General features: G+C 38.4%; 1 protein-coding gene across 3 annotated transcripts in view; it reads left to right on the top strand.

The window, feature by feature from the left end:
- The window catches only part of LOC122563792 (ephrin type-A receptor 5-like), a 322,656-nt gene that overhangs the window by 55,194 nt on the left and 240,278 nt on the right, over positions 1-27,184 (top strand). For all 3 annotated transcript variants that reach the window (XM_043718010.1, XM_043718007.1, XM_043718006.1), the window contains exon 3: positions 11,077-11,740. In XM_043718010.1, the coding sequence (XP_043573945.1) occupies positions 11,077-11,740 (664 nt within the window). The remainder of the gene's footprint in view (positions 1-11,076; positions 11,741-27,184) is intronic.

The following is a 27,184-nucleotide window of genomic DNA, read 5'->3' as shown; positions in this document are numbered from 1 at the left end:
GAAAGCATACCAAACACCTTCTTCACTGTCCTATCTACCTTTGACTCCACTTTCAGAGAACTATGAACCTGCACTCCAAGGTCTCTTTGTTCAGCAACTCTCCCCAGGACTTTACCATTAAGTTATATGTCCTGCTCTAATTTGCCTTTCCAGAATGAAATACCTTACATTTATCTAAATTAATTTTCATATGCTGCTTCTCAGCACATTGGCCCATCTGGTCAAGGTCCTGTTATATTTTGTGGTAACCTTCTTTGCTGTCCACTACACCTCCAATTTTGATGTCATCTGCAAACTTACTAACTTTACCTCCTATGTTCACATCCACATAATTTATATAAATGATGAAAAGCAATGGACCCAGCACTGATTCTTATAGCACACGACTGAAAAATAACCCTCCACCACCACCCTCTGTCTTCTAACTTTGAGCCAGTTCTGTATCTAAATGGCTAATTCTCCCTGTATTCCATGAGATCTAACCTTGCTAACTAGTCTACCATGACGAACCTTGTCGTAAGCCTTACTGAAGTCCACATAGATCATGTCCAATGCTCTGCCCTCATCAATCCTCTTTGTTACTTCTTCAAAAAACTCTATCAAGTTAGTGAGACATGATTTTCCATGTATAAAGCCATTTTGACTATCCCTAATCATTCCTTGTCTTTTCAAATACATGTAAATCTGATCCCTCAGGATTCCCTCCAACAATTTGCCTACCACCGATGTCAGGCTCACTGGTCTATAGTTCCCTGGCTTTTCTTCACCACCTTTCTTAAATAGTCGCACTATGTTAGCTAACCTCTAGTCTTCCGGCACCTCACTTGTGACTATTGTTGATACAAATATCTTAACAAGAGGCCCAGCAATCACTTCCCCAGCTTCTCACTCAGTTCTAGGGTACACCTAGGTCCTGGGGATTTATCCACTTTTATGCCATTTAAGACATCCAGCATCACTATCTCTGAAGTATGGCCAATTTTCAGATCTTTGATGTTACAAAGAATCTGTAGGAATTAGACTGAATTTCTCTAAAACCTATCCACATGCAAATTTGAACTAACTTGTTTGACAATTGGCTGTTTCTGACTGGAATATTTAGTACTTTATTTTCTGAAAGATGGGAGATGGGGTGTGGGGACAAATGCTTGAAGCACGCGCAAGATTCTGGTGCCCAGTACACACAAAAGCTTCCATTGTTATGGTTCCAGTTATTGCAGTTGTATGATTAGATATTAGGCCATAAGAATGAATTGTTCAGTGCAGGAGACAGGGAATCTATGCATGGTGATACTGAACCTGAGAGACTACCCAGTGCAGAGCCAACAGTGTAACAGTGGTGGCAGCATCTGTGCGGAGAGAGGAGAGATAAGGGTTCAAGTCCAGTGATCTTCATTCAGAACACAGATACTGCCAAGGTTTGTCCTGTAATTTTCTGCTGTGTTTTTCAGATCTCTAGAATCCACGGTCCTTTGTTTATATTATTGTAACAGAAGTGCTTTATGCTGTTGCTTTTATTCTGCATTCCTGAATGCATGCAGCCCTTTTCTCTTTATGCTTGCAGTGTATTTACAGTATTGAGCTAGGGTGCTATTTCTTGTGGTCCTAATATGGAGACAGCATTTAAAGTACCAAAGATGGCAAAGCTGCCTTGTGCAGTACTACATTCATTTTACCAGTTGGTAAACAAGAGGAATGGGTAACAGAGTTCCTTTGCTTGCAGTTTGCATTAAACCTTGATATGTATACACTTTTTGACTGCCATGTATATGTTTCTGCCTCCTCCACCCTTCTCCAAAATCTCCACCCCCAAATACATACCCTCAAATATTCTCAAAGTTATTTCCAGCCTTTCTAAAGGCTAGAAAAGGTGCCCATCCCTCCCTCATCGTGAGAAAATCATTTTTAAGTTGCTGAACCTCTTAAAGTTTACTCAGCATTCCTCAGATTCTGACAGGTATCTTGTGCTTTTCCTCAATGTGCTCCTTATGGCTGAACCATTGAGAAATTGAGTAAGTTAAATAATTTGACCTCTTTTGTGACTCTAAAATTGACTTTCCTGTGTTAACATATTTTAACAATCTCCTTAGTCTGCAGTAAACCTGTAGCTGGTGCAACTAAAAAAAACTGATAAGAAGCAATGACCTCCTTGGAACTTAGATTTACCGCTGTTGTGTGTTAGAAAATGATCAGATTGCAGTAATTAACTCAGTGCCTTCAGTTGATTTGATCACAAAACAAATCAAGACACTGATCTGGTTAGAGACAGTGAGTCATATTAGATTAGATTAGATAACAGTGTGGAAACAAGCCCTTCGGCCCAACAAGTCCACACCGACCCGCCGAAGCGAAACCCACCCATACCCCTACATTTACCCCTTACCTAACACTACGGACAATTTAGCATGGCCAATTCACCTGACCCTGCACATCTTTGGACTGTGGGAGGAAACCGGAGCACCCGGAGGAAACCCACGCAGACACGGGGAGAATGTGCAAACTCCACACAGTCAGTCGCCTGAGGCGGGAATTGAACCCGGGTCTCTGGCGCTGTGAGGCAGCAGTGCTAACCACTGTGCCACCGTGCCGCCCACATATTCTCTTCACTCTCAGCATGTTCTTGATTAGCGAGGTGCAGTACAGGAAACTGAGCAAGGAGGAACACAAGATCATGAGTGACAGTGACCTCAATTGTTCCAGAAAGCAGGGAAGACTAACAGTTGAAAATAACATCTGTTATTTCTTCATTTTTTTGTCAGTCAGAGAGCTATCCTATTTTTTTCATCTGATTAAAAGCTTCCATATGCATTTTTAACCTGAGTTTTCTGGTTTCTGATTTTGATGTAGGACCTTTTGTATATATAGAACATAGAACATAGAACATAGAACAATACAGCACAGAACAGGCCCTTCGGCCCACGATGTTGTGCCGAACATTTGTCCTAGCTTAAGCACCCATCCATGTACCTATCCAATTGCCGCTTAAAGGTCACCAAAGATTCTGACTCTACCACTCCCACAGGCAGCGCATTCCATGCCCCCACCACTCTCTGGGTAAAGAACCCACCCCTGACATCTCCCCTATACCTTCCACCCTTCACCTTAAATTTATGTCCCCTTGTAACACTCTGTTGTACCCGGGGAAAAAGTTTCTGACTGTCTACTCTATATGCACTGGTGTTTTTACTATCATAATGGATAAATCCAGCCTTCACAATTTGCTTTATAAAAATCGCATCCTGTCTTTAAAATCTTTTGAAGAACTTGTTGAAAGCTCTTGAAGATTATTCTAGTACTTGATAGTATCATGATCAAGCTTCACAATTTCAGAAGTCACACTACACCAGGTTATAGTCCAACAGGATTATTTGAAACCACAAGCTTTTGGAGCACTGCTCCTTTGTCAGGTGAAGTCAACGCTCCGTAAGCTTGTGATTTCAACTAAACCTGTCGGACTATAACCTGCTGTTGTGTGACTTCTGACTTTGTCCACCTCAGTCCAACACCAGCACTTCCACATCGCAGCTTCACAACAATTAGGGAATTTCATGAGATTTCTTTGGTCTGTGTAAATCATGTAACTAAGAAAGTGAGGTAGCAAGCATCACCACCAGCCTCCAATTTCTTTTCCTTCTGCCTGAGTTCAGTGAACATTCCCATATAGGAATCATTGAAGATTGCTCCTGTGAGCATCTGATCCAAGAGGCTGAAGAAGACAAAGGCAATGTGAAATATAAATTCTGTTTCCCTCTATAAAGCCAACACCCTCAGATGATTCAAAAGTTTTGAACGTTCAAACCTTTGCTGGACATTGGTATCAGGCAGACCTGAAACTGTTGCCTGAAAGCCATTCCAGACTTCTGCTGTTTTCGTTTTGACAAACAGGCAGATGACTAGAATATGTATCTGAGGCTCTCCCTGTCAAACTGGTGTCCATGGAGGAAAATCTACATTTACACTGAGTCAGGTAGTCAGTCTTTTAAAAATACATGTCTTGCAGCTCCTCTATTTTCTTTATCATTCTAGAGGAAATTGGTGACACAGTAACAATAACAAGACCAATAATTCAGAGCCATAGGCTAATGTTTCAGTGACATGGGTTCAATTTCTAATACATCAGCTCCTGCAGTTTCTGTTCAATAAAGCCGGAAAATAAAGCTAGGCTCTGTCATGGAGATCATGACAACTCCTTTACTGATTGCTATAAAAATCTATCTGGCTCTCTAATATCCTTTAGGGTAAGGAATCTGCCATTCTTACTGGATCTGGCCTACACGTGAATCCAGATTCACTGTAATATTCCTTTGCAATGGCTTAGTCAAGTCTCACAGTTCATTTCGGAGATGAACAGCAAATAATAGTTTTTTAAAAGGCCTGACTTGGAAGTCTACATCCCATGAAAAAACTTCTTAAAAAGTTTGTGTTAAAGCAAGCAAATTGGGAATAAGAGAATATGGAGAACATAAGATGACAATGATAATTCCTGCCAGTGTGTGTCACTTCAACTTCTCTGCATTACATCTTGTTTTCTGCATGTCTCTGTGTTTCATCAGTTTGCTTATCTCCTCCATCTGGGGAGCATATATTTCATTCAATCTTTAAAAATTAAATATACTGCTCACCACAACTCTGCTTCTGACGCTCAACCAACTAATGCTGAGGAAGGAGATCTCAGGGCTCTGAAAGCTTGCGGTTTCCTTTGCAGTTGGACTATAACCAGGTGTCATGTGATTTTTGACTTTGTCCAACTTCATATCCACAGCATTACTGTCCCTTTAATTCTATTGGCTTAAATTGGTTTTGTTAGCAAAATGAATGGCCCTTTGTCAAAAGGTTCACATAAATGGCACCAACCTTACCACACTTGTCACCACTTCTTATAATTTCATTAACACTGCTGCCTCACAGCACCAGAGATCTGGATTGGGTTCCAGTCTTGTATTACTGTGTGGAGTTTGCATGTTCTCCCTGTGTTTGTGTGGCTTTCTTTCCGCTGCTCTAGTTTTCTCCCAAAGTTCAAAGATACGCAGTTTAGGTGCATTAGCCATGCTAAATTGCCCTGTAGCATCCAGGAATGTGCAGGCTAGGTGGACTAGTAATAACGAATGCAGGTATAGGGTGGGATGCTTTTTGTAGGGTTGGTGCAGAATTAATGGGCCGAATAGCCTCTTTCTGCACTGGAGGGATTCTGTGATTCTAACTTAGACAAACACAATTTGCTGTTTTTCTTTTTCGTTAATCCTTTTCTACGTACTACATACTAATCAGTTGTATCTTTAAAAGTCTCTATAGATTTCTCCCAATGTAGTTAATAAAAATAAGGAGATACCAGATAGGCTGGTGATTTGTGGCACCCATTTCAAACTATTTAAAAAAAATCAAGGTTCCCTCCAAATGTGCTATTATGTGTTTCCACAAAAATCAGTGAAAATATTTTCATTGAAAGTGGGGTAACATCTAAACTAGGAATTAACAAAGAGCAATGGACCAAGTTCCAAGATGTGTTGATGCTTCACAAACTCTGAATGGTGCAAATTTGTTTGACCCATGTCTCTCCTTTCTGCTGTTTATTTCTTAATTACTGTATAGGTATTGTTATAGAACAGACCAGACCCCCTCAGACTATTTTAAGAAGGCAACCTAGACTCTAATGTTTCTTATTTTAAAGGGAAATGTAAAGTACTTATGTTCCAGATGCAATTAGACTAGTCAAACATTTCGATGTTAAGCAAAACACAATTTATGCAAATACTGGAGTTAAAATACAACAAAAGAAAGAAGAATTTAGAATAACTTAACTCTTTGGAAAATTTAACAGAAAAATAGCTATAGTAACTATTAGTAAATAACTGTTTCAATATATTAACATCCCATGTACACACCTTTGGCAAAGAAGACAAATTCAGAAATCAGAATTTCTCACATGCAATCCAGTAGTAGAAAGAAAAAAAAAGTCAAGTGAAAACTCAGAGACAGTAGCAGACAGGAGACCTTGACTGCAGCTTCTAACCTGGTTGAGACTCCAACAGCAACTGATGCTGAAACGCAAAGCTAAAAACTAGAAACTCTGGTTTGTGAGAGCTGGCTGCACCCATCCAGGCTGCTTCTATTGTTCCAACTTTTAAAACAAACTGTTTACTTTACTGGCTTTCCAACTGGACAACTCAGCATCTCTGTCTTTTTCTAAAAAAAGGATAACCTCTTTAAACCACACCATCATCACAGTATGTGCAACTTATAAAACAAGTGCTTCTTTAAAAGGTACTGTTATTGATGTATTGTCTTACTGTAGCATCTTAAAAACTAACGTACATTTTTCTTCTTCCTATTACTGTATAGGAGCTACATTTTGGCAGGAGCCTTGTTGGCTACAAGCTCCATAGCGGCTAAAGCATATTTCCTTTGAGAATCCATCTTTCCTGAAGTGTAGTAGATAAATGGGCTAACATGTCCTTCATTATTTCATTAAAAACTCATATTAGTTCATCTGTGTAATTGGTGAGCACCTACTGTCCTATGTGCTATGTGAAGAATTTCATATTCCCCATATACAAGAAACATCGAATCTGACAGTTGTTATGCTAACAGCTGAGGATAGAAGACCCTCTACATCTGATTAATCTGCTCATCTCCATTTAGCTAAATGACTCTTAGCTTGTATTCAGGCTTTCACATATATATTTAGTGAAAATTCATTCATGTATGCTTATGAGATGCATTTTATTTGCAATGAAAAGCTGAGGGTATGTGTATTTTACACAAAATCATACATAACATGTCATACTCTACAATGACTGTTTATTCTTTGATAAGTGTTCATTGGCAAAGCAAAATATGGGTGATAGAACAACAAAATTCTACATATGATTTGGTGTTTCAGTCCAGTGCCATAATAATCAAAGGGTGTACTGCAATTGGAGAATGATGATTCCATTTGCTGCTGCTGAATTTGGGATGCTGAATGATTACATCAAGTTCAGTCTAAGTGACAGCATTAAAAAAAAACATTATTGGGTGTGAGGAGGCCTTTGTATCATGATTTCCTCATAGATATTTCTGCTCCTGAGATACATTAATGCTGCTCACGAAATTTAGGCTGAAAGGGCTTCAATGTTTATCAGAGAATATAATAATTTAAGCTTGAGTAAGCTTCAAAAGACTAATGTGACTACTTGGCCAGCAGGAATGAGATGTAAATGTGGCCTGAATAGCCCTGATTACAGATAGATAATTAAAGCTGGATTGAAATTGATTTATGGATGCAGTTGTTGAGACTAAGCCGCAAATGTAATATTATCTGTGTGAAAAGCTGCGGACAGATTAGTGTCTAGGGAGTTGGGTACAAGACTGTTTTGCAAGTGGCTGCACAAATTTAGAAGGTTTTTTGTTACCAGGTCATTTAGACATAAGGGAATGGCATTCTAGTTAGTCTAAGCAATAAATGCAGAAAAGATCAAGGTTATCCGTTCAATCAGCCTAACATTGCTTTTTCTTAAAGAAAGGACGATTAAGGAATATTTCTAATTTAAAAACATATCCTGCTTGGTACAATGTGATGATCTTGAAAGGCAATATAGCACTTCACTGAATCTATTTGTGAGAAATCTGCTATCATCATCAAACAATACTTTTACTTTTCTCTACAAGGATATTTTAAAAGCAGAATGGAAAATGTTCTTCATTCTGTGTACATAGTCATAATTATAAATATATAATAACTGCAATACCTTTAGTCCAACTTTCCCTGGAGTACTTTTTTTGTTCCTGTGTAAGAGTGATGCCAGTTGGGATGGTCTTTTAATATTAATTCTTTAATAGTCTGCTTTGATTAGTATTGCTATTTCAGCAGTTTTATTGTTCAGTACTTGTGACTAAAACACATATTTATATTCCTGAATTGTACATGGTCTAGGTGTTTATTTTAATGCAAATTAATGAAGTAACTAGAAACTGGGAAACATGTTCTAGGGTTAGGACAATCAGTTTATTGAAATTTATTCTATTAAAGCAGCCAAAAAGAATCAAAGGTAGGCAATAAAACTTAGCTGTATTCACCTCTATAACCATTAAAACAGCAAACTATAGAGAAAATATAACTTTAAAAAGAAAATAGTGGTTTTCTTTTATATAATTAAACATATCTCCTTACCACTTTTGATTTAGGAGAATTAAAGCCCAAAATCAGAAGTAGAAAGTCTTTTAAAGTTTGTTTGTGAATGGTGGTGTTAGTGGTGAGATAAACACTTACTGCCCTCGTGAAGATAACGGTGACTGCCTTTTGAGATGCTGCAGTGAAATATCATGTAGGGTGTAAGGAAGGTAGTTCCAGGATTTTGACCCAGTGACAGTGAAGGTATGGTGTTACAGTTCCAAATCAGGATGGTGTTTGACTTGGAGGCAAACTTGCAGGTCATGGAGTTCCCATGCATTTGCTGCCCTTCTCTTACCAGTTGGTAGGGGATGCAGATTTGGAAGGTTCTGTTGGAGAAACTGGGCATTTTGCTGCACTGTATTATGCAGATGGTACATACTGCTGCCACTGTGCATTAGTTGGGAATGGAGTCAAACAACCTGCTTTCTCCTGGGTAATGAGGAGCTTCCAGAGTGTTATTGGATTACTACCAGTGTGTCCATTGTTTCTCAGGCTACTTCCTTTGATACCCTAGGATGCAATCTGTCAGGTCCAGGGGACTCATTGCCTTTTATCCCCATTAGTTTCCCTAATACAGTCATTTGAGGAAAAAAATGTACTTACTTCTTATTAACAGTGTGGAAACAGGCCCTTCAGCCCAACAAGTCCACACTGACCACAACCCAATTCAAATCCATTCCCCTACACCTAACACTACAGACAATTTAGCATGGCTAACTCACCTAACCTGCACATTTTTTGACTGTGGGAGGAAACCCACGCAGACACAGGGAGAACATACAAACTCCACACAGTCAGTCGCCTGAGGCAGGAATTGAACCCAGGTCTCTGATGCTGTGAGGCAGCAGTGCTAACCACTGTGCCACCGTGCCACCCAAATGATTCTTCTTCCTTGATTATTTAGTATTCTCATTTTTGGAATGCTATCAGCATCCTCTGCCATGAAACTGATATAAAATATTTATTCTGAGTTCATTTATCAAACTACCTCATTACATATTAATTGACGCAAAATTGCCTTATTCCTGTTTGGATCTTTGGATCTGGTAATGTGTAATGAAGTAGCTTTAATAAAAGAACCAAGTCCATTCTCAGGGACTGAACAAGTGCCCCTTACACAGTCTCATTGCAAGATGGATGTTGCTGGCTACTGCTTTAGTGTAGATAAGAAAACAAGACATCTAAGCCCGTTCCTGATACAGATTATCAAAGATTCTTATTTGATCGAGCCTACGTAAGGCCACCTTTGTAATGTTGTTTTTTCCAATGCAGTGGTGTTGCTGCATTCAGGTAAACTAGGTCAATGTGCTACATATCAGGTACTTTAAAAGGCATTGCCACAGGTTTCCACCAAATTAGCAACACTGTTATGCTATAGGAAGGATATTATTAAGTTAGAGAGGGTTCAGAAGATATTTACCAGGATGTTGCCGAGTAGGAAGGTTTGGTTCATAAAGAATGGCTGGGTAAGCTGGGACTTTTTTCACTGTAGCACAGGAGTTTGAGAGGTGACCTTATAGAGGTTTATAAAATCATGAGGGGTATAGGTAGGGTTAATTATATGTGTCTTTTCCCTAGAATGGGGGATTTTGAGACTAGGGAACATAGAGATTTAAAAAAAACACATGATGGGCAAATTCTTTTCACAGAGTGGGGTTCACATGAGGAATGAACTTCCTGAGGATGCGGTGGATGTGGTTACCGTTACAACATTTAAAAGACACTTAGATAAGTTCATGAATGGAAAAGGTTTGGAGGGATATGGGCCAGGAGCAGGCAGGCAGGACCAGTTTAGTTTGGGATTATGTTTAGCAGGGACTGGTTAGACCGAACAGTCTGTTTTGGTGCTGGGTAACTCTATGACCCCATGAATGGGGATCTGAAAAAAAGCATGACAGTGTCTCCCAATTCAATATTAAAAACATAACCTGCCATCAGCATCAGATCATAATCTGAATTGGCCTCTCACTATCATCACTGTCTTTCCTGATCTAGGCTGCTGTTCTTCCTTTTCTCAATCCCCCCCCCAATATTTGGTTACTATGACGACTTACCTGAGGGCTGCTATTGACAATGCATGTTAATAAAAAAAAATCTAATAAAATTTTGAAATTAGTAAACTTCATCAGAGCTCATCTTGGATGAGCTTTAGTCATGCTATGCGTTGAAGTACCCAACAGTCACAACAGAGAATTCTCAGACACTGCCTGTCCCATATGTGAAGTGGCAATTCACCACCAATAGTATCCCAAGTTACTCTCAATCCTGTGCCTGTCTCTTGTCTGCTTACCAGAGTTCTTTTGCTCCTCCTCTCACTGCCTATCCTTTACTTGATTTGTTTGCACATCTCAGTCCATTCTCTTTCCTCTCTTTTCACAGAAGTGTTGTTTTGTGCAACCCTCCATATGGTGACTATTACAGAAGTGAGCAAGTGTGACAGAGAAGGATAGACATGAATAAGAAGACAGAAGAAAAATAGTGATAGAAAGTAAGGCAGGAAAATTAGAAAAGGAGTAACAGGAGAATATAAGATTGAAGTGTATTAAAGAAATACAGAAATGAAATGCAAAAATAATGCAAGGAGGGAGAGAAGCGAAGAAACAAAGAGGGATAAACAGGAGTATAAAGTGCAGAAAAGAAAGATACAGAAGTGAGTAGGAAAGAGAAATAAAATAATGGGACAAGATAAATAGAATTGCCTGTGAAATATAGAAATGAAAGAACAAAACATACATGTACTGATTACCAAAAGAAATCACCTTACTGCTGCATTTTTATTGCAAATTTTGTAACTTATAATATTTTAATAATGACTAACCTGTGAATTCCCCAAAGATCTGCCATGACAAATACTGTTTATTAACATTGTGACATGTTGCTTTACAATGTTGTATTTAATGCTGTACTTCTGCTTACTTTCACAGTGGGAAGAAATCAGTGAGGTTGATGAGAATTACACTCCAATACACACGTACCAAGTGTGTAATGTTATGGAGCAAAATCAGAATAACTGGCTCCAAACTAACTGGATCTCCAATGAAGGGGCCCGCCGTATATTCATTGAGCTAAAATTTACATTAAGAGACTGCAATAGTCTTCCTGGAGGTCTTGGAACCTGCAAAGAGACTTTTAATGTATATCATTTTGAATCCAATGATGAAGATGGGAGAAATATCAGAGAAAACCAGTACATTAAAATTGATACAATAGCAGCAGATGAAAGTTTCACAGAGCTTGACCTTGGAGATCGAGTTATGAAGTTAAATACAGAAGTGCGAGATGTTGGCCCACTGTCTAAAAAGGGATTCTATCTAGCATTTCAAGATGTTGGTGCCTGTATTGCTCTGGTCTCTGTACGTGTGTACTACAAGAAGTGCCCATCTACTTTCCACAACCTTGCTTTCTTTGAAGACACGATCACAGGGGCTGATTCATCCTCACTGGTAGAAGTGCAAGGCACGTGTGTCAACAACTCAATCAAAGATGACACTCCAAAAATGTACTGCAGTGCTGATGGGGAATGGTTGGTCCCAATAGGGAAGTGCATGTGCAAAGAAGGCTATGAAGAGCAAGGTAACAAATGTCAAGGTAAGTTAAACCACCAAAAAGTGCTTCTGTTATTATATCCAGTTTTCATCAAAACAGCAACAAATACAAAGAAATCCTGATAATTTTACTTCCTAGGTGACTATTTAATCTAGTATGTAATTAACAATGAAATAAAAAAGAAAAAAGGAAGATAGTTTGGATTACAGGTAACTATGAGTGATTCTTGTGTTGTTGTACACATGCTGTGTATCAGGGGTATGATATCTAGCGGAGGGTGGCACGGTCTTGGATGCAAGGGAAGGCTTCTCTGCCTTCATTTTCCAATATGTCTCTCATGTACATGGAATGATGAGGATGACCTCATCTAAGGGAGAAATGAGCTTGAAATTTATGGCTTGCATTAGTTTGCATTAATAGCCATCTTTTTGCATAAGATAGAGCCTAGAGTTGTCATAGGTTGAAGTAGCACATACACTGTGAAACATAGGCCAGATGCAGAAAATATTCCCTTTATTCTATAGCTGCAATTAGCATTTTAAATCCTTGGACTGGCATGGCCCGGAAAGACTGTTTCATTTCTTCCTCATTTATTAAATAAATGTTTAAAAAAAAGTGTAGGAACATGAATTAATGCTTAAAACATGAAATCACTTGTTGGATTTACAGTTCTTGTATAAAGCCCTCGTATTATACCAATTTCATTCCATCTCTGCTCTCTACAAAATTCCAGTTATTCAATGCTTTGCGATTCCTGTGTTCTATAGCTATTATTCATCAATCTCTTCCCAAGATGGTAGCAAGATAGGCGAATAAAGTGGTGAATGTAGGCACCTAAGATACCTAATATTTTGAATACTACAACAACAAGAGTAATATTTGAAATACATAAAACACGGGTTGATCACAGCTAGAGTACTGCATGTAATAGTTGGGCATTGCAGTTCAGGAAGGATGTGATTGCTCAAGAGATGATTTACAAGGATGTTATTGGAGTGGAACATATTAAAGCCAGGAAAGTTGGTTTCGTCATAAAAGAGAGCTGAATAGAGATTTCTTTGAGATTTAGAGAACCAAGGGTTGAATGGATAGGAATGACCTACTTCCCTTTGTAGGGGCATCAGATGGAATTGGTAGCTGATTTAAAGAGAAAAGGAGTAAAACGTTTTCTTGTGGAGTGTCTTGGGGATCTGGAACTCACTGCCCAACAGGATGACACAGGAAGGAAACGACAAAATTGTATGAAATTTTTTGAAAAATAATTCAATGAACATGCTTCCATGTTTTGGGGAAAGAGAATTACATTGACTTGGAACTCCCAGAGAAAAAAAAACAAATCTCATAATCTGTCTTAAATGAGAGACCTCTTTTTTTTAAACTCTGTTCTGTGGTTATCTCTCAAAGTGGGAAACATCCTTTTAGTATCCATCCTGGAAAGTCTATTCAGTATCTTATATTTCAAAAGTTCTCCTTCATTCTTCTAAATTCCAGAGGATAGAAGTGCCAAATGTCCAAGCTAGCCTCCTAGGATTACTACCTCAGCTCCAGGAATTAGTTGAATGAATCTTCCCTGAACCGTTTTGAATGTAATTAGGTCCTTTCTTAAATGAGAAAACTAAACCTGTACACACTATCCCAGATTTAAATTCCCCAATGTCTTGTATGAGCTTAGCCAAACATCCCTTTTTCTATGTTCAGTTCTTCTTGCAATAAATCATAGCTTGGGGTGGCATGGTGGCTCAGTGATTAGCACTGCTGCCTCACAGCACCAGGGACCTGGGTTCAATTCCAGCCCCAGGTGACTGTTTGTACATTGTCTGTGTGGGTTACTTTTGGGTGTTCCAGTTTCCTACCACAGTCCAAAGATGTGCAGGTTAGGTGAATTGGCCATGCTAAAATGCCCATTGTGTTCAGGGATGAGTAGATTAGGTGCAATAGTCAGGGGTAAATATATGGGGAATGGGGTTCTGGGTGGATTAATCTTTGGAGGGTTGGTGTGGACATGTTGGGCTGAAGGGCCTATTTCCACACTGTAGGGATTCTGATTCTAATTTACCTCCTTAATCACTCGCAATATCTTTGAGTTGCATTTTCTTTTGTGATTCATTTACCAGAACACCCAATAGGTTTGCACCTCAGAGTCTTGCAATCGTTCCTGATTTAAATAATGTGCTGTTTGTTTTTCTACTCTCCTGCCAAAGTGAACAAGTTTGCATTTTCCCACATTGCTCTCCATCAGCCAAATTTCTGCTTACTCACTTAACCTTTGCAGTATTTGGAACTATCCTATTCTTACATTCTATTTCCTTCGCCTCACAGGCTTTAATTGGAAATTCCATGCAATGTGCCCACAGTTAGTGAAAATCCAACAATCCAGGGTAATATAGTTTAATGCATGCCCAAACTTGATCCTTAACACACTTGTATCTGCAGGTAAAAACATGTTTATGTATAATCCAAGTATGAATGGAAAAACTATTTCATGGCATTAGAGGGAAGGTCAGAAATATTACCAAATGCTAATTGATAAACTAATCATAATTCCAGGATAAAATCATGGGCCTGAATGGATCTGTACACACACAAAGCAGCGAGGGACAAATGGTAGAACATGTATTATTATTTATTTTTGAAGAAGGAAATTGGAAGAGGAATGAGACCAGAGGTTTGGCATACTCTAAATTGATTCTCGTATTTCAAATAAAAGAACAAATCCAGGGAACTGTGGACCCTGGATTTAGCTTAGATAATGAAACTTTCGTTTTCACTCATGTAAGACAAAAATATCTAGAATCCAAATATATAACAAAGATGAGCTCTTTTTGATTAACATTTTTAATTCTTTGAAGATGTGACATAAAAAGTCAACAAGAGTTAGTGGATGTGCTACATTCAAACTTTTAAAAGACCTTAGATAATGTAGACCAGAGAAGAATATTTAACCATGTGACAAAACCCAGACCAGGTAACAAATTGTTTACAAAACAGATAACTGAGCAGGGGTTAAAGGCAAGTTACTCAGACAGGTGAAAAGTGGGATAAGGTGTTTCATAGGAATTGGTGTTCCGACCACTACTGTCAACAATTTAAGTAAATGATTGTGATAAGTAAACAGAAATGCAAAATGAAAAATTCGTGAAAACAACTAATTTGGAGATATAGTTACTATGGGGGAAGACTGCAACAAAATGTAAAATGTTGACAACTCTTAAGAATGGGTGATTAAACAGCACATAATTTCATAAAAACTGAAAGAACTGCGGATGCTGTAAATCAGGAACAAAAACAGAAGTTGCTGTAAATGTTCAGCAGGTCTGACATCATCTGTGAAGAAAAGTCAGAGTTAACGTTTCAGGTCCGGTGGGTCTTCCTCCGATTTTTCTTCACAGATTCTGCCAGACTTGCTGAGCATATCCAGCAACTTCTGTAGCACATAATATCTTAGATTACTTACAGTGTGGAAACAGGCCCTTCGGCCCAACAAGTCCACACCGCCCCGCCGAAGCGCAACCCACCCATACTCCTACATTTACCCCTTACCTAACACTACGGGCAATTTAGCATGGCCAATTCACCTCGACCTGCACATCTTTGGACTGTGGGAGGAAACCGGAGCACCCGGAGGAAACCCACGCAGACACGGGGAGAACGTGCAAACTCCACACAGTCTGAGGCGGGAATTGAACCCGGGTCTCTGGCGCTGTGAGGCAGCAGTGCTAACCACTGTGCCACCGTGCCGCCCACAATTTCATGTTTGAGTTGCTGCATTTGAAAGCAAAGGCCTAAGAGAGGGCCATTTAATCCTTCAATTCTGCTCCAACATTTGGCAAGATCATGGCTGATCTCCTTACCCAAGTCCACTTTCATGCACTATCTGCATATCCTGTAATTCCTTTTGAACCCAAAGATTTATTGATCTTTGTCTTAAATATATTCATGATTGTGTACATCTAACCGCTTTGTGGGAAAGAATTTGAAAAGAATCTAAATGTCGAGTGGGAAAATTTCCTGTTGTCTCAGATCTAAATGGTAGGAAGAAATAAAGGGTCATCTACTCCTTTTAAAGTAAAAAATATATAATTAGGCCAAAGATGCAAAGAGACCTGGGCATATATTTGCAAAAATAATTATACTTTTTTATAACCTTGGCTAGACCACACAGTTGTGAGCACAGTTCTGGTCTCAAAAGGAATGCAGCAATATTGGGAAAGTCTGGGAAAATACTCTGCCTGGTAATTGACATGGTGATCCATCAAACATATGCCAGAGGATCACAGGAACTCTGATGTAATAGTCTTTATTTTTGTTTGTCTTGACAGCAAATGCAGAAAAACAAACACCAATTCCAAAAAGCCAAACCTCTGTGTAAATTGCAGCGGCCATGGTAAACAAATCATGATTTACAAACATATTGGAAAAGTTGCTGAGCTAGCAGGGTAGAGAATTTTTCTGATTTAACCAAGCCTTAAATGAAAAATCATTAGTGGCAAGCGTTCTTTAAGGCGAGACAGGAGACTTTATAAAAATTGAAAACAGCAAATCATCTCCCACAGTCCAAAGGTGTGCAGGTTAGGTGGGTTGACCATGCTAAATTGTCTCCAGGGTTGTGTCGGCTAGATGGGTTAACCATGGTAAATGGGGTGGGGGGGAATGCTCTTTGGATGGTCGGTGTAGACTCAACAGACCAAATGGCCTGTTTCTGCACCGTAATGATTCTAAGATTCATCTGTGATTGGGAACGTCTTTTGAGAAACAAAGTTAGAAAGTTAGCGATTATTGTGTGAGGGGCATGCAGAAATAATTCAGCAAGTAATTTATTTTGTCTTCAGTTTATATTCTGTTATAATCATTGATATTTGTTTTTTCTAAAGTTAAACAGCTTTTGTAAATGTTACATTTATGACCATCCTTCTGTCAGTGGTGACATCACAGTCAGTGCACTGATAATAGAGTTGCAATTACAATATGACGAGTTGAAATGAGAGTAACGTGTTTCTACGTAACAATAAGCATCAATTATAATGAAACAAGAAGTGTGACGATATACAATGTTTAAATTTCAATAGATTATTAAAGCTCATTAAAAAAAGTCTTAGTTCTTGGCAACAAGAAAGTTAATAATAAATGCTGGAATTGTTAGAAAAGCTATGTAACCCTATATCCATTTATTTTCATGTGCATTACTTACTTGCAGTATTTTTAAACACCAGGGAATATGAATTTTCATTTGAATAAATGTTTGTTTGATTGTGTTCTGGTCTTCATTTGTTAGAAATTCAGGCTGTTATACATTTTATGGCTATTTATTCAATGGCAAACAACAGTACACTATTTATTCTCTGCTAAGCACAAAGTTCTGTGAAATGGTGCAAATTGCTTTGGTTGAATTTAGTCTTTATTTAAGAGGTGCTGTCACTTAATCGGACAATCTTGTGGACTCATAACTGTGCAGAAAATGTTCCAAGTTACTAATGGCAACATTTTGATATCCCACAAAGCAGTTTGAAGAATTTGAACAAAATTTGTTAAAACAATAACTTTGAACAGCAGTTTGGTGATTGCATTTTCGTTCGTTCCTCTGTTCAGAAATGAGATTAAATCCTTTGCAGGACTCATTCTCAAGATTTGGGTACACTGCTGTTATTAAAGCCATTGATTGTCCACCTTTCTTTACCCTGGTGGCAGTAAACAGTCCACTATATTTCAGTGGGAATGGAGCCTAAGGCAATATTGGATAAACCTTTTCTTCTGGACTGGGAAGGTCTCCTTCTTTAAAAGGAAATTAGGAAACTAGTTGGGTTTTACAATGTTTGAACTGTTTCATAGTTGCTTGTGCTGATGCCAGCTTTTTTATCTACAGGTTCTAAAACTAATCTCAAATTTTCAAACTCAACATACTCCTGTTTAAAAGTGGGTTAAATGCATAAATTGTAAATTGAATGTGTTTAATCTTCACCTAGGATATTTTTGAAGAAGTACATAAAATCAAGAGGAAGTTTTTGCTTAGGAAGAAAAAAATTGTTAGGCCACTTTTGGAATACTGCATCCAATTCTGGTCGCCCTGCTACAGGAAGGATGTTGTGAAATTTTAAAGAGTTCAGAAAAGATTTACAAGAATGTCACCAGGGTTGGAAGGTTTTAAGCTACAGGGAAAGGTTGAATAAGCTGCAGCTATTTTCCCTGGATTGTTGCAGGCTGTCGGGTGACCTTGTAGAAGTTTATAAAATTATGGGGGGCATGAATAGGGTAAATAGACAATGTCTTGTCTTTATGGTAGGGGAGTCCAAAACTAGAGAGCATAGGTTTAAAGTGTGAGGGAAAAGATTTAGAAGGGACCTAAGGGGCAATGTTTCCATGCAAAGAGTGGTGTGTGTATGGAATGAGCTGCCAGAGCAAGTGGTGGAAGCTGGTAAAATTAAGGAGTACAGATGGGTATATGAATAGGAAGATTATAGAGTGATGTGGGCTAAATGCTGGCAAATGGAACTAGATTAATTTAGGCTATCTGGTCGGCATGGACGAGTTGGACTGAAGGATCTGTTTCTGCACATCTCGATGGCTCTATGACTGTATGTCATTATAACTGGAGTTTTTTTTAAATGCATTAAAGTTCTAAAGTTGGATTTAGGCTCAATAATTGGTTGGGCTGGTTAGATGTGGTCAGGGATAGGTGATAGGTGTAAGTGTTATCACAGTAGAACTCTGGCTATCTTGTGCCATACGCATTTGCCAGGGCTGTAGCTAATAGCTTTGAACAGACAGTGCTTCTTTTAAATTGAAGTGGGACACTAACTGGTTTCCCATACAGATAGACAGACATCGATTGTACCCAGATGAAGTTTGCAGTCAGTTTGCAATAAAACATCTAAAATATTACTTTTTATTTCCAATAACTTGTAATGAAGTAAAAGCATTGTAGCCAATTATTACTCATTTATTCTTTTTAATTTTTCAGTGGCTGATAGCACTTAAATGAAACTTGAGTCTTTGGGCCAATGGTTAGACAGTATTCTTTTTTGTTTACGCATTATTGGCAGGAGAGGAAGCTTCTTGAACCATCTGGTTTGGAAAGAGAAATGCGTTTTATTGCATTTTATTAAATGTCTTCAAACAACTTGCCCACTCAAAGTACTTGATGGCTATTGAAGTACACTTGAAGTGGAGTCAGTATGGATATATAGAAAACACAGCAGCCAAATTTCACACAAAAACTCACACAACATCAGTGCAATAATGATCAGATAATTTGTTTCCATGATGTTGACTGAGGGATAAAGATTGGACAGGACACAGCATAGTTTACCTGCTCTTGTTCAAAGTTGGGCTCTTTTATCTTATCATGTTTGAATGGCTGATCTGAAAGATGGCACCTCCAACAGCGTAGCATTCCCCGAATACTGTACTGCAGTTTTAGACTTGACATTTGCCACAGCCACAATTTGAGCTCAGATTCCTCAGGTTCCATTTCTGCTTCAAATGGTCACATTTTCAATGGTCTGTCTCATAGCCTGTCCTTAAGCGGTTGAATATCACTCACATTTTCTGTGGAAAGTTGAAACCTGAAATGTCAGCACTTGGATCAGTTACCAGACTACACCTGATTTGGAGATGCTGGTGTTGGACTGCGGTGTACAAAGTTAAAAATCACAAAACACCAGATTATAGTCAAGCAGGTTTATTTGGTAGCACTAGCTTTCGGAGCACTGCACCTTCATCAGGTGGTTGTCACAGATTACACCTGGTTTTAGTTCACAAATGCTGCAGGATCCCTATTACAGTGGGATCAAATGGGCAGAACCACAGAGATTTGGGCCTTCAAAACTGCTTACCCACCCCCCTACTGTACTCCTTATACACTCATGACTGTATAGTCATCTTCTGCTCTAATTCCATTTACAAGTTTGCTGATGACACCACCATATTGGGTTGGATCTCAAACAATGACAAGACAGAGTACAAGAAAGAGATAGAGAGCTGAGTAGCATGCCCTAAAGACAACAATTTCTCTGTGAATGTCAGCAACATGAAGGAGTTGGTCATTGACTTTCAGAAGTGGAGTGAAAAACACACCTCTGTCTGTATCAATGATGCTGAGGTGGAGATGGTTGAGAGCTTCAAGTTCCTAGGAGTAAATATCACCAACAACCTGTCCTCATCCATCCACGTTGATGCTTTGGTTAATAAATCACACTAATGCCTCTTCTTCCTTGGAAAGCTAAGGAAATTAGCAGTGTCCACAATAACTCTTACCAACTTGTATAGATGCACCATAGAAAGAATGCAATCTAGATATATAACAGTTTGATAGGGCAACTGCTCTGCCCAAGACTGCAAGAAATTGTAGTGAGTTGTGAATGTAGCCAGTCCATCATGAAGCCAACCTTCCTTCCATTGGCTCCATCTATACTTTCCGCTGCATCAGGAAAGCAGCTAACATAATCAAAGATTCTTCCCAGCCTGGTTATACTCTCATCCACTTTCTTCCATTGGGCAGAAGGTACAGAATTTTGGAGAAGATTTGTAGCTCAGGTTGTGGATCAGATGGTAAGTTTGCTTGCTGAACTGGTAGATTCCTTCTTAGACATTTCGTCACCATGCTAGGTAACATCATCAGTGAGCCTCCGATGAATCATTGGAATTCTGTCCTGCTTGCTATTTATCTGTCTTGGTCTGTTGTGGTGGGTGATATCACTCCTGGTTCTTTCTCTGAGAGGTTGGTAAATGGGGTTCAAATCAATATGTTTGTTAATGGAGTTCCAGTTTGAATGCCAGGCCTCTGTGAATTCCCGTGCGTGCCTTTGTTTAGCCTGTCCCAGGATGGATGTATTGTCCCAGTCGAACTGGTGTCCCACTTCATCTGTGTTTATGGATGCTAGTGATAGTTAGTCATGTCTTTTGGTGGCTAGTTGGTGCTCATTTATCCTGGTGACTAGTTTCCTGCCTGTCTGCACAATGTAATGTTTGTTGTGTCCTTGCAGGGTATTTTGTATATGACATTTGTTCTGCTTTTGTTGGTACGGGGTCCTTTAAATTAATTAGGAACTGTTTCAGTGTGTTGGTGCTGAAATAGTCTAAGATGCCTTTAATGTATGGCAGGGTGGCTAAAGTTTCTGGGCGTGTTGTGTCTTCTTGTTTAAGTCTATTGTGTAGGAATCGGCGGACTGCACCTATCGGATACCCGTTGTTACTGAATACATTGCATAGGTGTTTTTCTTTGGCTTCTCTTAGCTCCTGGGTGTTGCAGTGTGTTGTGGCTATTTAAATAATGTCCTGATGCAGCTCCATTTGTGGGTGTTGGGATGATTGCTCCTGTAGTTGAGTATCTGGTCAGTGTGTGTGGCTTTCCTGTAAATGCTGGAATGTAGCTGTCCATTAGCTTTGCGTTCTACTGTGACATCTAGGAAGGGGAGTCTGTTGTTGTTCATTTCCTCTTTGGTAAACTTAATACTGGTAAGGATGTTGTTTGTGTCTTTGTGGGTTTCTTCTAATTTTTTGCACTTTGTGATGACAAAGCTAGGAATTCCTAGAGGCCTGGCATTCAGACCAGAACTCCATTGACAAACATATTGATTTGGACCCCATTTACCAACCTCTCAGTAAAAGAACCAGAAGTGATATCACCCACCACAACAAACAGATAAATAGCAAGCAGGACAAAACACCAGTGCTTCAGCAGAGGCTCACTGATGATGTTATCTAATATGGTGACAAAACATCTGAGAACAAATCTAACAGCTCAGTGACCAAACTTATAACCAAAAGATACAGAAGTTTGAAAACATGTACCAGCAGATTCAAGAACAGTCTCTTCCTCACCATTATCTGACTTTTGAACTGATCTCTCATATATTAGAGTTGATCTCTCTCCTCACTTTCTCTGTAGCTGTAACACTATAATCTGCATTCTGTTCTATTACCTTGATGTACTTCTGTACGGTATGATTTACCTGGATGGCGCACAAAATGATACTTTTCACTTCTTCATGGTACACGTGACAATTATAAATCAAATTTTAAAAAGCATACTTTATGCAACATATAATCATTGTGAAACTTTGTTAATTGTGTAGGAATCCATTTATATATAATGTTGATGCTTGTTTAAGCATTGGGTAAATATGTTCCAACTTACACTTAAACAGACACGACTCCACAATTTGATAGAGAAAAGGGAATTTTTGCATTAGAAAGTCAGAGGTTCATCTGAGCAGTTCATGTTAAATTAATAACAATTGTCTGATAGACATTTGAGGGGGAAATATTTTTCCGTGCGGCCAGCAATGTTTGCTAACCCCTATCAGCATTCTGCAGAGACCATTCCTTTTGTGACTCTTGTTAGTTCCATGCCCCCCACCTTCCCTTCCCACCGTAAGAAGTGCAAAACCTGTGCCCACACCTCCCTCCTCATTCACATCTGGCAGAGATTTTCCTGCACATCCAGACACCTTATCTATTGTGTCTGTTGCTTCTGATGTGATCTTCTCTACATTGGGGAGATAGGACACCAACTCGTGGGACATTTCAGGGAACACCTCTGGGAAACACGCACCAAACAACTTCACCATCCTGTGGCTGACCACTTCAATTCCTCCTCCCACTCCACCAAGGATATGCAAGTCCTGGGCCTCATTCACTGCCAAATGCAAGCCACCTGACACCTGGAGGAAGAATGCCTCATCTTCTACCTTAGCAGGTAGGAGGCCAGCACGGGGTGTCCACCTGGAGGAAGAATGCCTCATCTTCTACCTTAGGACCCACACAGCATCCAAGTTTATTTCACCAGTTTCCTCATCTCCCCTCCCCCCATCTCACCCCAGATCCAACCCTCCAACTCGGCACCGCCCTCTTGAATTGTCCTATCTGTGCTTCTTTCCTTTCCACTGTCAGTTCCACTCTCCCCTCCGACCTATCACTATCACCCTCCACTTGCATCAACCTGTTGCTATCCCAGCCACCTTACCCCCAGCCCCACCCTCTTATTTATCCCTCTAATCCGTTCCCCTACCCCATCTCCCACCCCATTCCTGATGAAGGGCTTATGCCCGAAACGTCGATTCTCCTGCTCCTTAGCTGCTGCGTGACCGGCTGTGCTTTTCCAGCACTACACTTTTCGACTCTCATGCTAAAAATGGCTATTAGAAACCAAATGCGTTATCATAAAGTCAAGCAACTATTGTTGTGCAGAAGGGTAACAGTCTACATGTGAGTTTAATATGTGCATTTATTTATTACTTCTGTAAATTAGCATAATTTAACATTTAATGCTCAACACAGATGTACACTTGGAATATTTGTTAATATTAAGCTTGAAACATATTGGTAGTTGGTTTCTACTAGTGTAAAAATGGTCTGGCATTGATGTACCAAAGCAAAGGCCATGTATTAATCTACAAAGAATTTCATTTTGCCCTCATATTTCTGCAGCATGTTTTATTTTGCTGTGACTTTTCATTTTTGAACAGATAGTAAACAAGCAATGTAAACACACTATCTTTTCCTTCCATCAGCATTATAATTCTCTCACAAGGCATTACAACATAGCTTTAAAAGAATCTTCAAGAGGTGTGTGTTTCATATTCTTTTTCATTTTATGAAACACCAGATGAACTTATTAACCGAGCATGATTTATGGTTAATCTTTTCCCTTATCTTGCTTTGCATTAAATTTTCTTAAATGTTACATTCCTGTTGTGATAAATGTAAAATGTTCTGTGGTTGAGTAAGTGACAGAACTAATTAAAGCAGGGAATGACTAGGAAAGCCAATCTCGTGGTACAGCATGTGGTGGTAACAAATTGTGATTGTTCTGAACAGCATTCAACCAAAGTCAGATCAGTGGAATGAAAGTCCTTTGGTCAATATTTAAATCAGAGTTTAGTCATCCAGCAGGGCCTAATTACATGCCATACAGCCTAATAAAATACTTCTTGATGCCTTGATGATATAAATCCGTGTTGACATCTGTGTTCTTGTTGGTTCACATTTTGAAATTAAATTTAGCGGACGACTTAATATTAAATTGACCAATATCTACTGCCAATGTGCAAACTTGAAAGAGAAGACTGTTTATTCTCTAACTGGCATAGTTCATTTTACTCCATATCTCTTTTACTTACCTGATTTCCTAGATCAACTTTACTGATCTATGAGACTATAAGACATAGACATACATAATCCTTTTTTTCATCCAATCTGTCTTATTAACTTTACGAATACATCATTCTTTGTAGCATTTAATGCTGTAACCTTCATAGAAAATAAATAGGACAATATATTTCCTTGAATCATTCAATTATCCTTGCACCCTGCAGCAATGTAACTCTCAGTAATACTGCAAAGGTCAAAAATGCACTAACTTCTTTCATGAAAAATTGATGTCTCTCAGTCAAATGGCTCACATTTATCAAGCCTTCAAAATGTATGCTACAGCGAAGATTTAAAGATTTCAATTTGTCTCACATTAATGTAAAAATGCTGCAATGCAATACATTACCTATCTATATTAACAAATAAATGCTTAACATAAGAATCAGTGTTTGCCTGATCGTATGAAGTTTTAGTTTATTTATCTGCTAATGTGATTAAAGATACAAATTACTTCAGTGCAGAATTTTTAAAAAAATGTATAATGCATTCATTTATGTCACCTTTAATGTAATAAATATTACACTTTTTGATAAAACATATAAGGCTCAAGTTTTCAGTCATGTCAAAAAGAAACTAAGAAAGAACATACAATAGCTTCCATAACTTACGACATCGGGAGATGTTTTGCAGCCACCACTATATTTTTGAATCATTCCTAACAAGTATGGAAGGCTTTTGTAGTGCAGTAGTAGTGTCCCTAACCTCTGAGCTAGGAAATGCAGGTTCATGTCCAACCAGCTCCAGAGATGTGTCATGACATCTCTGATCAGGTTGATTAGAAAAGTATCTGCAACAAGTACAGCAAGTTATAATTATCAAGATTCTACAAGCAACAATACAATCATTTGTAACAAGGGCACAGACGACCTGCTACTGGTTACTAGCATGTAAAACTATAAAAAGAGAACAGAAAATGATGGAAATACTCAGTGCATCAGAAAGCATCTGACATTTCAATCAACCTGAAATATTTGCTCTATTCCTCCCATAGATGTTCTGTAACCTGCTGCATATTTCTAGCATTTTCTGCCTTAATGTCAGATTTTCTGTATCTGCACTATTCAAATTTTAGCAACTATTTTTTGCTTTTGGCCAATGAACTATATTTTTCAGCATCACCTGAATTCTTTAATACTCACTCAATTTCTGCATTTTTTAAAAAATGGTTGCTATTCTCTCAAAGCCAAGTTCTACTTGAGAATTCAGCTGAGATCTATACACATTATATTTCTAATTGGGTGAGAATATGAGTTTAATGTTAAAAAGACAGATGTCAAGAGACACCAGAGCTGTGAATCACCATTACATCGATACACTTCCACCATTGTAAGCACAAGTATGTAACCATGACTTTCCACTTAATGGAGTGAGATTTAATCAGTCCACTGTATAGTGGAATTATAATCATTTATAAAAGAAAAGCAGAGTAAGTAATACCATGCATTAACATTACATATCTCACATCTGGACATAAATTGATTTCTTTGTTCGAAATCTTTACATATTGCTGCTGATGGTCGATACAAGTCTTTGTATCTATTTAATTGTAAGTAGGTCTAGAAACAGGATTGTCAGTTATTTATAAATATGAGGATGCATCAAATACATTGTAACATCATATTTTAGAATTGCAGAAGATGAATGAACAGTCTTTCAGTTTTCAAACTTAAGCCATTGAGCAATTATATTGAATTTCATTTTAACAGCATTGATAACATAGTAAACCATCTCAAAATGCTTCTGAGGAGCACAATCAGACAAATATTCTGACCCATCCACATAAGGAGATAATTGGGCAGGTTACCAAATGCTTGGTCATACATCTAAGTTATAGAAGTATCTCAAAGGGAAAGAGAGAAATAGAGAAAGATAGAGAGGTGAAGGGAGGAAATTCCACAGCTTAAGACAAGACAGCTACAACTATATGTGAAGGAGGAGAACACAGAAGAAACCAGAGTTGTAGACCCATACAATGAATGTTAGTATTTAACCTCTCAAGTTTTTGTATACCTCGGTAAATAACATGATTGAGGAATTAAAGATATGTTGTTTGAAATAGCCAATAGTTTGTTGTAATCCTATTACCTTTCACACAATTATATCACAGGAAGACTGGTAGATAAACGTATTTCTAAATAAAATGCCTCTGGAAGTCTATCAGCCTGTGCTGGAGTTTTTTTTTCCTCTATTTGCTTTTGTTTAGCCAATAACACTCAACATCTGGGTGGTATTTATTAATGGCAGAACACATGGAAGAGGCACAGCTCAGTAAAACAAATCGTTTTTCAAAATCGGTCAAGCATGTACAATTGTCAAACATCATATCAGTCAGAAAACCATGCAACTGTAAGGGCTTTTTCCTCCAATATTGGGTCCTGTGTTTTTTTTAAAGGAGGTGTAAAATGTTTGATTGGCAGTTGAAAAGACAATTAAAATATTGATGAATACTAGCACTTCTTTCCATTTTCCAAATTAAATAACATTTTTTTATTTTTTAAGGTGTATGATTCCACACCGCACAGGTTTGATAATGACTCTGATTCTATATTATAGTGTATGGAGGTAAGCAATTTACTCGGATGTGGGTTTCCAAAGTAAAGAGACACAATCTTAAAACTAGTGATAAACAGTTAGAGGGTGAATGCAAGAAACACTTGGTATCAAAACACTTGGGTAAAATCCTTGAATTCTCTTGTCCCAAAAGCTATTGATGCTTGGCCAACTTAAAAGAATATGATAATAAATTTTTTTAGATAGGTTGTCAACACACACACAAAGCAAATAAAGTGAGTGGATGGGATTGACTTACATTCAAAATATGATAATAATTGAACAAACTTGAGGAACTAAATTACTTTCTCCAGTACCTATGTTTCTAATTCTGTTGGGGACTAACTATTATTTTGAATGCATTAAAAAAAAAGCACTTTCTTTGTCACAAATAAAAATTAAATCATAATGTACATGTGTTTGCTCGACCACAATGCCACATGAGGCTAGGTAGGGGAAAGAGAGGGAGAAAAGGGGGAAATGGAATACAATGTAAATAGGGTAACTATTTCACTATAAATCACTATAATCTGACTTATGATGGAATTGTCAGTAACTGTGTTAGTCTAACATTGAGGTGAATGAGTTATTGGCTCCTTCTCTCAGATTGTTCCTAACTAAAGGGAGCATGCAATTTCAAGAAGCATGAAGATTGACAGGACTGGGCGCTGCTAATTGGCAGTTGCTTCCAGTCACTTAAATGCCTTAAGGGTGACAAGCCTCAGCTGACTGCTGTGAATGCGGTTCAGTGCCGTCTCTCAGGATTATAGGCAGGGAAGATTGAGAAAA

The sequence above is a fragment of the Chiloscyllium plagiosum genome, chromosome 2 (genome assembly GCF_004010195.1).
Source record: "Chiloscyllium plagiosum isolate BGI_BamShark_2017 chromosome 2, ASM401019v2, whole genome shotgun sequence".
NCBI lineage: Eukaryota > Metazoa > Chordata > Chondrichthyes > Orectolobiformes > Hemiscylliidae > Chiloscyllium > Chiloscyllium plagiosum.
Note: the sequence above shows the minus strand (reverse complement) of the source record. Positions and strands in the feature narration are given on the sequence as shown.